At 29.5% G+C, this 14,655-nt stretch overlaps 1 protein-coding gene across 1 annotated transcript; it reads right to left on the bottom strand.

Annotated features, from left to right (window-relative positions):
• Nucleotides 1–7,621: 7,621 nt before the first annotated feature.
• Nucleotides 7,622–13,721, bottom strand: LOC107437988 (pre-rRNA-processing protein TSR2 homolog). Its single transcript, XM_016050140.3, has 5 exons — nt 13,476–13,721; nt 11,642–11,732; nt 10,930–11,021; nt 10,042–10,179; nt 7,622–9,206 (listed from the first exon to the last, which is right to left on the bottom strand). Exons 1-5 carry the CDS (start codon nt 13,539–13,541, stop codon nt 9,108–9,110), a joined length of 486 nt encoding a protein of 161 aa, XP_015905626.2. The 5' UTR covers nt 13,542–13,721; the 3' UTR covers nt 7,622–9,107.
• Nucleotides 13,722–14,655: the final 934 nt, after the last annotated feature.

Raw genomic sequence — 14,655 nt, forward strand, 5'->3', positions numbered from 1 at the left:
AATATAAATTGATACAATTGGACCCTACAAAAAACTAAGAACGTACGCATTTACTCTCTACTTACATGCCCACCACTATTTGTTGGATCCAGCATTAACCTGAATTCTAATTCTGGCAAATGCCTATCATAACACTAAGCAAGTTAAAAACGTTAGCCGAACCTTAACTACAAATGGTTGATCAAAATATATATATTTTAAATTTTGAGATTTAAAGTGGTAATTGCTAATTTGATTGCTATACGGATTATTTTTATGGTTTTTATTGTTGAATGGATGAAAATCATTTTTTTTTCCTAAAACTTTAACTAAACAAAATGACAAAGCTTGGCTAATGGGATATCTTTTTCGCCCAATTACACTCACAGTCACAATTCTAAAATCCTTATGTTTCGCACATGAAGTAAAGATATTTCTGTTTAATTAAATTCTTGAAATTCAATTCCAGGATGATGCGGGAGTAGAGATTATTTCCGATCAAAAAAATTATTATTCACCATCCTCATCGAACACATTCTTGCCATATTTAAATATCGATATTGAAAAAGAAGAGCATTTTCTACATGCCTAATGTGCATATGGGAATAGTAACGCCTACTTTATATCCGCTTTCTTACGTAAAATATGCAATGAAAAATAACGCCTACTAAACTGTTTGGTAATGATAATTAGTCTTTCATTGCGCCATACTCAAAAAGAGTGTATCTACGGTAAAATAGTTATTGTCACTTAAAATAAATTGCAGTATGAGCAATTTTACAGAGCAATTATTTCAGAATTCACAGGGAATTCTCAGACAGAGCTCCCTAAAAACTTAAAGAATTCCAGAATCCAATAAGAAGGCGGTATATCTTCAGAAAGTTAGAGGAGCTGTACGAGAGTGACGTCAGAATCGTCACCGTGTAGGAGGTCCTTCATCTCTTTGATGATGCCGTTGTAAGGGGAATGCATACCTGCCAACATTCACTCTTTCCGAGAATAGATTTTCCAAGTGGTAGTAAAAGAATTACCGAAAAACTATCTTCCTCAAAAATATATTTATATTTTAATCAGGTTGAAATTCGCTATCGTAAGGACGATTATGCTTTCATATATTTGTTGTAATTATTTATATGTGGTGGTGATCAAACTCATTTATAATTATTATTATAATTCAAAAAGTTTAGCGGAATAACATGAATTTAGCTACCACTTTAAATATGGAAATAAAATCTTCGAGGAAAAATGGAAGAGTTGGCAGCTATGGGAATGATAAATGAAATGTGTTTAGTTGCGTTTCAAAATGGCAACATTCTGGCAAATTAAAAAAAAAAAAATGAAAAATGCTCAAAGTCATCGTAAATTTTTAAGGTTACGATTTCACATCAATTTTTACGTTAATATTAGTTGACCAGCTGTTACAAAGACATTTAATTCATAAAAATGTTTGGTTGATGGTAATTAGTTTAAACATTTCGTTCACAAATTACTAGTGTCGATAAACAATGGCAATCTGAAAGATATATTGACAGAGGTCCCCGAAGAAGCAATACTTTCTACGATTGATACCTTGTCTAAGTAAATAAATGCACTTATTTCTGTCGTAGGTGGCTACTTTTAGTACCGATATCTCTGGATCTATGGCCCTATTTTTCTGCAAACTTAATTACTTTCTCGTTCCACTATGATGTGTAAGTCCAATCAATGCCATTCTGTTATTTACATTCCAAGTGCAGCAATTTTAAAGGCTAGTAGTGTAGTTTATATCAATATCAACAACAAAAAAACTCTTATTAAAACAATACAAAATTATTATTTTTTTATTTAAAGGAGAATATATGGTTTGGTTCAATCCAAAAGCCGAGAAAAAATACTTAATGTTTGTCAGATTTTTGGGACAGCATTAAAAAAACATCACATTTTTTTAAAGTTTAATAACGCTACAGTTAACGCAAAAATTTCATAACATCAAAAGTTAATTTTTTTTTTTTTAAATATTCATTCTTAACACTAGGTTTACGGACGTTTCTTATATACCTATCTCTACGGACACACGTCAATTTCACGTATGAAAGAATTGTGATTCTTAATTTAATAAATTCAATTTAGTAGATTTTTATCCACCACTATTTCTAAATAATTCGTAGGCCTATATAATTCACCACTTCATATTTCAAAATTTACTTTTTTGCTATTTACCATTTTTTTAAAAATTATTTTCGCATGTCCGGAACAGTTGGCATCTCTGCACTTAGAGACCAAGGTATATGTATACTATAAGAAAAAAAATGAAGATATGAGATATATATTTGATTTGTTTGATTTGTTCATTTACGTCGCACTAGAGCTGCACAATGGGCTATTGGCGACGGTCTGGGAAACATCCCTGAGGATGATCCGAAGACATGCCATCACAATTTTGATCCTCTGCAGAGGGGATGGCACCCCCGCTTCGGTAGCCCGACGACCTGCACGCGAAGTCGAGCACTTTACGGTAGAACAGTTTAACGAGGGCCATTACCGCACACCCTCGGTCCCTTCGCAGACTGATCCAAGTGGTCACCCACCCGCACACTGACCGCAGTCAGTGATGCTTGACTTCGGTGATCTGCTGGGAACCGTGTCTTAACGATCAGTCCACTGCGAGACCAGAGAATTCGGTATTTATGAAATATTCTAGTATTTTATGTTTCAATACTCGAACTAAGCAACTGAAACCTTCAAAATCTGACACTCTGACATCAATTGACATTCTGCGTTTGTTCTTTCTATTATTGCTTATCGGCAACAGTTGTTCATCACTTGTTTTATTTGAGATAACAAATCGAGGTATTGTCGGTACATTCCTATTTATTATTGATGTGATAATTGCTTGTTTACTAAAACTTTTGTCTAAATTATGATCGCGTCAAATTGACGCATATCCGTAGAAATAGGTATACCACATAGAGAATTTCAATATTTCAACGATTTTGAGGTAAATAGCATTTAATATATATTTACTTCGATCAATGGTTAAAAGTCATACAAGAGATAAAATAAAAATTCAAACGGGTTTTATAATTTTCCTTACAAAAGTCGAAATCCGTCAAAATGACGTGTCCCGTAAACCTAGTGTTAAGAATGAGCGGCTGAAAAAATTTATTATTTTACTGTGACTAATCTTCACTTTACATCGAAATATCCAGAAAAATGTTAGTAAGAATTATTTAATTACTCCAAAACTAATTCGAAATCTAAATCGAGAAGAATTACTTATTTTTAGACATAGAGGGTATATGGCAGCAAAACAATCATAATTCCTCAAATAGTTTTTGTTAAACTGAATTACGCGGAACAAGGAATGGCTTTAACATAATTTATCTTATAACCATTGTTGAACAGTCAACCCAACTCCGAGTTTATGCCTATCAATGTTCAACTCTGTTCTGAGTAATTTTGAACCCAACCCAGAAGACAAAAGAACTCCTAAATCAAGTATTTCGACGAGAGAAAAGGAGACCTCTTCATCGAAGCTACCCTCCCTAAAATGCCCTCCTCTTGATTCCATAGCACCAGACTGCCGCAGACTTAGTGGTTTTCAAAGTACCTATCTTAGACAAACAATAGTATAATGTGTGACTTAACTCAGAACTATCTGGATAGCTGGCAGCAAAACCCAATCGTGTTGCCGCTTTCACAATTTAATTTTGTAATAAGGAAGAAAACATTTGACAGATCTTTGTACCCATGATACTGATCAGCAACCAACCACAGGACTTTATGATTCCATAGAATTTACGAGCCTGTACTCAGCTGTTCTTAGCGCCTTTAAGAATCAAACCACGGCCTCTCCGTATTGAAGTCCAATGCTCTTATGACCGCACCTTATAAATTTTCAAAATTTATGGCTCTACTTTTAAAGGGATACGAAAATTTTTGCGTACCCTACTTAGATGACATGGCGATTTCTTTCGACACCTGGGAAGAACATTTAAAAAATATTGATATAATTTTAAAACGAATCACAGAAGTCAAGCTCAAAATAAAACCATCAAAATGTAAATTTGCTCAACGTAGCGTGAAATATCTTGGACATATAGTTGGAGGAGGTTTCCGAACGCCGGTGGAAGCTAAAATACAAGCAGTTATAGATTTCCCTCCCCTTAAAGATAAGACGGTTTCTAGGCCTGACAGGTTACATTAAAAATTATGCTTGTATTGTCGAACCTTTCACTAGAGCACTAAAAGGAAAACTAAAAAAGACCAGTACTCTATCTCTTCCTGGTTACAGGCAGACCAACACTTGCTTATCCCGACTGGCCAGTGGACACCTGAAAAGTCTCTCATTTTCTGCTAATCAAAAGATCTTTCCTCTTTGCCCTAAATGCCAACAAAACAGGCATCACCTGAGCATATCTTGAACTGTTTAGGGCTGGACTGGACATTCATTCCTCTCCCCTTTTGGTTTCGGACTTCCTAAATGTCCACGGATTTATTGATCTGGTGTGACTCCGTCAGACCAGAGATGAATTAGCAACAACAAGGAAAACTAAAAAGGAAGCCATTGATTTGAATCAGGAATTAGAAGAAGCATTTTCTGAATTGAAGGGTAGACTAACGAAAAAACCAGTATTGTAAGACCCAAATTATTCAAAAGAGTTTGTCATTCAAACTGATACCTCTGACAAAGGTGTTGGGGGTAATTATGGCACAGAGGGGGAGGGCGAATAATGAACACCCTGTTCTTTATCTTAGCCGAAAATTTTCCGAACCAGAAAAACGGTTCAGCACGACGGAGAAGGAATGTGCAGGAATAATTTTCACAATCAAAAAATTAAGACACTACTTGGATGGACAAAAGTTCATAATAGAAACTGACCATAATCCTCTCGTATGGCTGAAAACAAATGCTGGAAATAATTTTCGTTTGAAGAGGTGGGCATTAGCCTTACAACCTTTTAATTAAACTGTGATTCACAGACCAGGACAGGATATAAAGCATAACGACTGTCTCAGTAGAATAGAATAAAATTAATGAATTTTTATTTTTTGCTGTGTTATTAAATTTGTATTAATTTTTTGTTTGTATAAATTTTTTTGTATTATTTTTTGTTCAATCATTAAAAAGAAAAGAGATTTTTTTCCTTTCTTTTTCATAATTATTGTTTCAGTTGTAAATTCTTTTCTTAAAATTAATGTAATCGGTTAGTGTTATTAAGTTAGTCTTTTTCTTATTGGCCTCTAGTAAAGTGATTAAGCTGCCTTTGTTGTCTAACTATTATTTTTTAGCAAAGCAATTTTGCTCCTGATGTTCGCAAAATCGTTTTAAGGAGGCGGGGGGACATGGACAACTGACCCCCAAGTTCATTCCCCTCGGCATCCGGTGTCTCCCACAAAATTATGAGAACTCCAAGCACGTGTTGAAGGGGAGAAATACTGGACTTTGTGACAGAGGAGGACAGATCAGTCTTGACGGACAGGAGATGATCAGCGGACCTAGGGCCGTCTCGATTAAGAGAAATAATTCTCTTTGTTTTTATTAATCTAGTGTTCGGTAGAAAGCGACTATTATCATCTAGAACTGTGTAAATATTTGTAATTAAGCCTTGTACATATAATTTTAATCTGGAAAATTATATTAAAAGATTTGTTTTTGATAAGAGTGATTTAGTTCAACCCGAACAAAGTAACAAAATCGCTACAGTTCTCAAGCAGTACATTTGTTAAACTGTTCCAAATTTAATAAATTTCATTGATATAAAATTATTAATTTGATATAAAATATCGAATTATCAGTATTATCATTTTTTTCTAATTATCTAATTTTTTCAGAGAGGGAGATAAAATTTACATTACAAAATGTAAGATAAATAGAAATACAGTAAGGAAGTTTTTTTTATTAATCCCCAATTTCATTTATTATAATCCTTAATTGGTAAAATCACATTATTTAGCTTTACTGTCGATTAAGCTAATTATCCCCTGATAACTTTGATAAATACAAAATAATGCAACAAAGTTTTTATAGTTTTTCTATTCATGTCATTAAGGACACATGCTTAATAATTTCATACTCCATTATGGTAAAAACATGTTTTTTGAGGACCACTGGTTAAATACCCTAAATTATCTCAGTAATTATAAAATATCGAAACAATCCTTTTTAAATATTTATTTTTATCTCATAAAAAGTATATGGTTCAAATTTGAGACTTCTATCTAGGTAAAAAATGTGCTATTAGTCATTCTTTTCAATTAGGTTAATTACCCTAATAATTACAAAATATTGAAATGCGACCTTCTTAGTTTTTTTATTTATTGCATAAAGAACACAACGTTTCAAAGTTTTGCTTTCTAACTTCATGGGAAGTGGGAAAATTAGTAATGAGTTAAGGCTTTGATTTTTATATAAAGTGCGTAGCCAAATCTTTTAACAAAAAATAAGACCTTTTAAGTACTTTCTAAGCACTCAAAAAACATTTTTAAGCACTATATACATTAAATAACTGCAAAATAATTTTGAAAGACTTTACATGATCATGATAAAATAACTAGTTTATTACAAAACACTATTTTTTTTATTATATTAGCGACTATAAAAAGATCGAGAGTTTTTTTGGTTCAATTTCAGTGGGTGGAAGCTGAAGACTGAAATTAAGAATATTTTGCAAAATGCAGCAGAATAGCCTATAAGAGTGCAAAAATCTCCCCGACCTGAAGACGCACATGCTGGCTCTAGAGTATTTCATCAAACATGTAAAATGATTAGCACTTTTATACACTATGGACCAACAGTAGGCCAAAATGGATTGTGGTTGAATGAATTGTGAAAACGGTGAATAGAACAATGTGAAAAGCCCGATTTTGCATCATACGTGGCGAAAATCGACATTGTGAAGAAAAAAAAATCACATTTTCGAAAAGGGAAAATTAAGCACTTTTTAAAAACAGCTAATGAAAAAAGCACCTTTAAGGGCTTGCTCACTAAAAATTAATATAAAGTAGAAAAGTCACAAGTACTAATTTTCTGAAATTAAATATTGTGAAATTGTATATTACGTATTGAAAAGAAATAACTTAGTTTCAGTATCATAAAACTCAAGTTTCAATTTTTAATGGATATTGCTCACTAATGAAGAAATTCATTGTCAGTTTACCTTTCCTATTTATGAGCAAGGAAATACAGGATAAGAATAGGCAAATTCAAAGTTTTACATAACCATGCTAACATTTAAACATTTTTTAAAATATGAAGAAAAAAAACAATGAAACTTCAATATGTTAAAAAACCCAATTCAACTAAAGAGCTCACAGGAGAAGTGATATTTCAGTGAATTTAAAAACATCAGCTTAAATATAGAAATAACAAGAAACCATGTACAAAAAGTAGCTGAGATATTGGCTCAGGTATAATATGTGCTAAAAGGTTCATTAAATTAAATTTAATAGTTTAGTTTTAAGAGCATATCTAGAAAAAGCATTTTTCTTTTCTTTAAATCTCCCACTCTATCTGACAAAACAAGATTGTGCAAAAGCCAAATAATTGCCTATAAATACTCATATTAAAGATAATAAAATATATTTGATCACAAGGTATTTTCATTTTTACAACTTGGAATGAATAAAATTAAAAATGCAAAAATAAAAATATTAATGTCAATAAAATCCAAAACAATATTTATTAAATTTGGGCTTACATATTTAAAGTTCTGTATAAATTTACATGAATTTCTATACATTGATATTATGTAGAAAATTTTTTATAATAATGATACTCAAGAAAAATATTACGCTTTATGCTTACGCTTTTTACAATGGCATGAATATTGATTGTTGCTCACCTAAATTAAGAATGCAAGAAATGAAAATGTGAATAACTATAAAATATGTATCTATGTTTATTCATATCAATACATATTTAATGCAAATATTTTCATTTAAAATTGTAAGTAAATGTACATAAATTTCTAATTATTTCATTTTTTTTACAATAATATTATGAAAGAAAAACATTATGCAGCACAATTATTTGCATAAATTTTCAAAAATGGAAGCTATTCAGGTGGGAGACATGAACACCAGACATATTTAATAAGTTTATGCCAGATAGATTTGGATTAATGAATTGAGAGGAAAAAAAATAAAAATTATATTTATAGGGGGAAAATAAAGCAATATTAGTTAAAAATTTAAAAAAAAAAACATTTTAAGTTATAGATAGAGTTGAAAGCTAAGTATAATGATTAGCACAAGAGCAAGAATGATATTACAAAGGTGAACGTTACTTATGTACTAGAGTAAATCAGTATCTATTTAAAAATAACAATAAATAAATAAAAACATTCCTCTTGTTAGTCGTCTAGAGCACCGTTGAAGACTATTGTTTCTAGATAAAACTAATTCATGAAGGGGTGTAAACATTCCAGACAAGATTCGCATCAAACCTGAGAGTAAATAGCAAAAGCTCTTTTCTTTGAAATATTCCTTATTTCCTGTGACTGTAGTGAAACTTTTTTGGTTAGAGAGACATTACACGCTCCATCTAACTTAATGTTGAAAATAATATCCACAGAATTGTGCGAACTGTGTTTCTAAATGAACGTTAACACCTTGAATCAGCTATAGGCAGCTGAAAAATTTACAATCGCACCAAACATACAATTATTGATTAATTTTTTTTTCACAACTCCTACATACCACATGTACCCCCAAATTCCGAAGAAAAAAAATTGTAGATATAGAATGTAAAAATAATTTTTATTGAAAACCCTACCTAACACAGAATTACAATGCACAATTTTTTTTAACGATCGCCCCACTTCAAGTCCAACCACATAATTTAAAAATACATCTTAACATATATTATTGGCAATTCTAAAAAACATTACCTTTATATTTTACAAAGGTAGCATTGACTTAAATGAAACAAAATATTAAAAGAAAGATGTTTAGATAATTTTAGTTTAAAAGAAGATGATTTGTGGATATAAATAAAGATTTATGGGTACAAATAAATGATATGAATAATTATTTTGAAACATAAACAGAAAAAGAAATATCATGGCATAGTCAATATTATTATTTTTTTCCTAATATTTGTAAATTCAACATAAATCTTTTAAATTGAAAGATTGACGTATAAACATCTATTTATGCCTTTTATGTGAAACAGTAGTCCAACCATCATCTTCTTCATTCATAGATAAATTTTCTATTTCGTTAGTGACAGAACAAACTGACGAGACCTGAAAAAATTAAAACTCATTTAAATTTGTACTTGTACATTTTAAAACTGATAAGATAACTACAGAATTCAAGCATAAAAATCAATATGGTAACATTAAATATTTTTTAAAATATTCCACACAAAAAAAAACTGAGTAAAAAAAAAGAACAATTTTAATAATTTTTTTTTTTCAGTAACTTTTCCAAACTAAAAGAAATTTCAAAATATTCAAAAATCAGGAGAATTTTTAACTAAACCAGAAGAATGAGCAATTATTGTAAAAGTTAATCAAAAAGTAGTCATTAAAATGAAAATGTTATCATTCTAATGTTTCATTATAAACTAGTGAGCCATAATATTGTCAAACAACAATTTCAAGAGTTCATCTTTCCTAAATAAATAAAGTATCATACAATATTTCAAATTAAAATAGTTACTTCTTTTATGATAGTTTGCATTTATATCCGTGGAATTTACATAGATGCGGAAACTTTTGAATGCTATGCTATGCTAAATTTGAGCCAGGCATGTAAATGTTGAGTTACATAAGAATAACAAACATTTTAAGCACAAATTCTTATAATTCTTGATAGGAACATTCTTTAACTTAGGTGTATAGATAAAAAAGATTAAAACCTTAAGAAGTATGAATAAACATATAAAGTATAAATAAATATAAAAAAATTAGGAAATTCATATTGCTAAATTTTTATCTTGGATATCCTATACAAATTATATACTACAAATTAGTTAGAGAGTTTGATTAAGAGGTACAGAAAAGGACATATCACAATAAGTATTTCATTATTTATGAATAAGCATCTTTAAAAATGGAAATAAAAATGATAATATACCATTTTTTCACACTCTTCAGATTTAGAAATTTTTCTTGTTCGACTAGATGACACTTTTACTTCTCTCATTTCACGAAATATTTCATCATTTGGATTGCTTAAAGATAACCCATAAGCACAGCAAAATTTACTAGACACCTTTTCAAAAAAAGTCAAATTAAAATCTTTTTTTTAAAAGAATAGAGAAATTTTGGTAAGAAAACAAATAACAATAAAATGTTTGTCAAATTTTATTAAATCTTATTTCAGAAATCTAATCACTTTATAAAAGTTACCTGCAAAATTTAAAAAGATTCATGAGTACCTAGTATATAAATTAACAAAAAATGAAACTGTACGAAGTATTGCTTAAAAAGGAATTTCAATTTTTTGTGAAAATAAATGATCATACCATTGATAATGAGTGCTGTCAAATATAACTAAGCTTAACTTTTAATGCTGTTGCTCACTCTTTTTATTGAGTTTAGTGTACATTTTTTTTACTTAATAATTATATCTTTTGCCAAATTTATAAAAATAAAGAGTAATATTATTAAAACTGGGCTTGTAGTAACTTTTATTGAGCAAAAAAAGAAAGAAAAAAGTACTGTCTCATATTATATGAATTGAGTATAAACTTCGAGAAGTTATGAATCAATTATTTTAATTAAAAAATTAAAATCAACTACATAAATCTTTTTTTTTTCTTCAAAAAGACATGAATACAAAAAGGACACAAATACAACTTTAAAATAATTTTAATTGACAAAAACTATTTATTTCTTAAGGTTTAAAAAAGATACAATCACAAAAAAAAAGCCATTAAAATAATTTGAATTAAAATTTTAACTGAGCACATCCTCAAAACTGATAGTTCATCAACAATTAGACTTTAAAATATTAAGATACCTCTGCTAGACTACCATCCTCAAAGTAGGTATCAAATTCATTTTCCAGCATTTCACCAAGATATTCTTCTATTTCCGCAGGTTTAACATTTTCTGTTTAGAAAAAAATAAATACATTAAACAACGATCTATACGAACAAAACAAATTCTATTGATTAAAATTATTAATACATATTTGTTTTTAAAACAAATAATTTTCGTTTATTTGCCAAATCCACTAATTTAAGCAGGCAGATATTGCAAAAATATTTTCAGTTAACAATTAATGTAAAAATTTCATAACAATACTTTTTTTTACATTAATTTAACTGTTGAATATAAAAGATGTAATAATGCAGAAACTAACTGCTAAAAGGGTTTTTTATAAAAACAAAGTAGTTTCATCCTAAAATAGTAATTGTTAGAATAAGAGATGCAAGTGGTCCCAAAATATAATATCATTCAAACAGTGTCTAAGAAGTAACAATAGGAATGGAGAAACACATGTATAAATGATGAAAACTAAGAAAACTAGAAAGAATAATTTACATGAAAATTAAAAACTTTTGTGGGTTCATAGTTGAAAGAGAGAAAGGTTGGTATTAAGAAATGGCAGAGTGAAGTATTTTAAGTATGATTAAGTAATTTGCGATTATAGATTTTTTAAAAAAGAGAGAGAGAACGTTAAAACACAGTAAACAAAACAAAGTATTATACATTTTTTTAAACTTTACCATATTGTTTAAAGTAGTTCTCTACTTGAACTCCAAGCCACACTTCCTTTTCTTTTGCATAAGGTCCACCCATTCCAGCATCAATAGCTGTCTAATAAAATCAAAAGTAACTTGATAAACTAAATGAATAAATACATTCCTACTGATTGATAAATAATATTAATAATGTTGGATATAATGAACTAGAATTCATAAATGCAGATATTTTTTATTGCATAGAATAAAAAAAGAGTTTGACATTAATATTAATTTATACATCCTAACTTTAATTTTAGCTAAAACTATTAGAACTATTTTAATCAGTTTTTAAGCCTTTAGCTAACTAAATTAGCAATTAAACCAGGGTCTGCACTACGGACTTGAAATTATTAGCCAGTAAATTAGTCAAATATCAATAAAACTAATTTTGTGAAGTGATTATTTGAAAACTATTTTTGCGAATATGAGAGAATCCAATTAGGACCACGTCCGTGTAATCTCGGGCGACAAGAGTCAGAAAGGCTTGTTCCACAAATGATAATATTAATATCATATATCACTGTGATGGGTGAAACTCCATGTCTTGAAGGGTAAATTAACAGAGTAGTACATATAATCATAGTACCAGTAGTACTCATTATCATATTGACTTAACAGAAGAGTTTTGGGTTAACCTTAAAGAAGAGTTTGGGTAACCTTAAAGTAACAAATCTAAAGACTGATCAGGGAATGAGTCCGCAAAGCCTTCGTATTCTATGACCAGACCATTGATCAGATCCATGATCATTCCATGAAACATGCATAGAAAAAAGGGTCTAGGCTATCAAACATCTGCATAAAATATTTTGGACAACAAATTTGCAATTTTTAATAAGGTTCAAAAAAGTAAGTGGGAAGGTTTTCCTATCATGTTCTGAAGCAGAATAATCACCAAGTCTTGGCATTTTCCAGACAGCGGCCTGTAAAAAACTAAAAAAACAGTCGAGGTCAAACCCATAAAAGGACTAACCAAGGACAGATAGGATAAACTCAATGAGTATGTCTAGCAACAATCCTCAGGTAATGTACACGTTTTTTTCTTCAAAAAAATTGCATGTTTAAAATCTATTTGGTGGTTATAATTGGCGCAATATGGAAATATACGCTTATGTATCCAGTTTCGATCAAAATTAGTCATATTTTTGGTAGATTTCCATGTCGTGATCAGTGGCAGAATAATCGCAAAGTCTTGGCAATTTTCGGGCAGCAGCCTGTGAGAAACTAAAAAAAAAAATAATTAATTACAGAAAGAGTACAACTCAAAAGGTATAACTCCTAGCCACCCCAGGCAAACATCTACATGTTTTGTTTTGCTTTTAAAAAAAATTTGCAAGCTTAAAATCGATTTGGCACCTTGGCGATTGCAGTTCAGAGTACGAAAATAGACCTTACATTATGACTGCTCATGTTTTATTTTTCATTAATGTAACAAAAACAAATAAAATTGAATTTATTTTCAAATATCTCGGTCAAATTTCAATAAAATCCATCACCTTATTTTTGAAACATTATTAAAGGTATGAAAATATAACAAAATTTCTTAAAAAATAACAAACTAAAAAAAAAGGAGCCTTCTAACTTTTCTTACTTTAAAAAAAAAGTTTTTTTTGCTTAGGAATAATCAATCAAATTAAATATTTCATTAATATCTATACAAATTTAATTTTAACATTTTCAATAATGTCTCCAATTTCTAAAAATGTCTATTTATTTTTTAAAAACTATTGTTGGAGTAACTAGCAAATAAATAATCTCATATAAAGCTACTTCTGTCTAAGATGTTAATAAATGCAAATTTAAAATATATTATTCCTACTTGAAATCCAACCCAATTTTTGAAAATGTGGCGAACGTAGCATAAAAATACACTTTCTTCAGCCATTATTAGATAAAATATAGCAATCACAAGGATTTTATCACAGAAAATATGAGAAATATTTATTTATTTTTATTAAATTAACAATATGTGATAAAATAAAAATTTATATCTATAAATAAAACTATTAAATTTCATTATTGAAAATTGGAATTATTAAGCATGCGCAAATTTGTTTATTTATTAAGAATCCTAGTTATATCTATTTCTGCTCGACTGAAGAATTAACTAACTCTTTAAAAAAATTGAATGATAGAATTAACGAAAATTTGCCTTTCTAACGATTAATTTTAAATGCAAATGTGAATTTTTGATAAAAATAAATATCTATATTATTTATAGTTATATTTAAATTTTTATTAATAATTCAACAACAAGCACATTTTTTACTCAACTTCCTGAAAAATTCGCCGGCGCCTTTCCACATTTTTAACATGTTGGTTTAGAATGACTGATGTCGAATGTTTTGAGTGTCTGTTAAAGAATGCAAGATTGTATGAATGAATTATTTCTTGATACTTTTTTTGATCTTATTTGATTGAATTTATTTCTTACTTTAGTGAGGAATAATATTCAAGATGATGACAAACAGGGAATGAGCATTTATATGCGATGAAGTTCTCCTGGCTTTTCGGATATGATGACTAGAACGGATATCTGAAGTGAATGTGTAGCAACTTTGAACCTATTTTATAGCGTTTGGTTGCTGCGCGTTTTCCTTGTTGTCAATTACAGTCTGATCCGAACTATATAAATAAAAATAACTCATTTTATTGCAACAAAACAATAGTTGGATTTTCCTTGAGAATACGCAACAAAAATGGCTAAAAACGTTCTGCTTTTTAAGAATTTAGTCTCGTACAATACATTTTATTAATTTATTTGATGCCTTCTATATTAATGTATGTGTTTTTAATTTCTTCAATGAAATATTATGTTAATTCTAGTTTTGCTGGTTAAACGAATTTTCTAACTTTGGAAAAGTATCTGAAAAAAATTCTATCAAATTAATTGCCTTACTTTTTATTGCTGACTTGAGTAAGGAGATTTCCATATCGTGATCTGTATCAGAATAATCTCCCAAGTCTTCATAACTTCTAGGCAGCGGCCAGTGAGAAAA

This window comes from Parasteatoda tepidariorum, chromosome 4, assembly GCF_043381705.1.
Source record: "Parasteatoda tepidariorum isolate YZ-2023 chromosome 4, CAS_Ptep_4.0, whole genome shotgun sequence".
Lineage (NCBI taxonomy): Eukaryota > Metazoa > Arthropoda > Arachnida > Araneae > Theridiidae > Parasteatoda > Parasteatoda tepidariorum.

Bases quoted from the DNA above. Each gene is read 5' to 3' on its own strand.
- LOC107437988 (XM_016050140.3), bottom strand. From the start codon at position 13,541: ATGGCTGAAGAAAGTGTATTTTTATGCTACGTTCGCCACATTTTCAAA. The intron at 11,733-13,475 runs GTAGGAATAATA...TGATTTTATTAG, and splicing joins AAAATTGGGTTGGATTTCAA to ACAGCTATTGATGCTGGAAT. The intron at 11,022-11,641 runs GTAAAGTTTAAA...TTTTCTAAACAG, and splicing joins GAACTACTTTAAACAATATG to AAAATGTTAAACCTGCGGAA.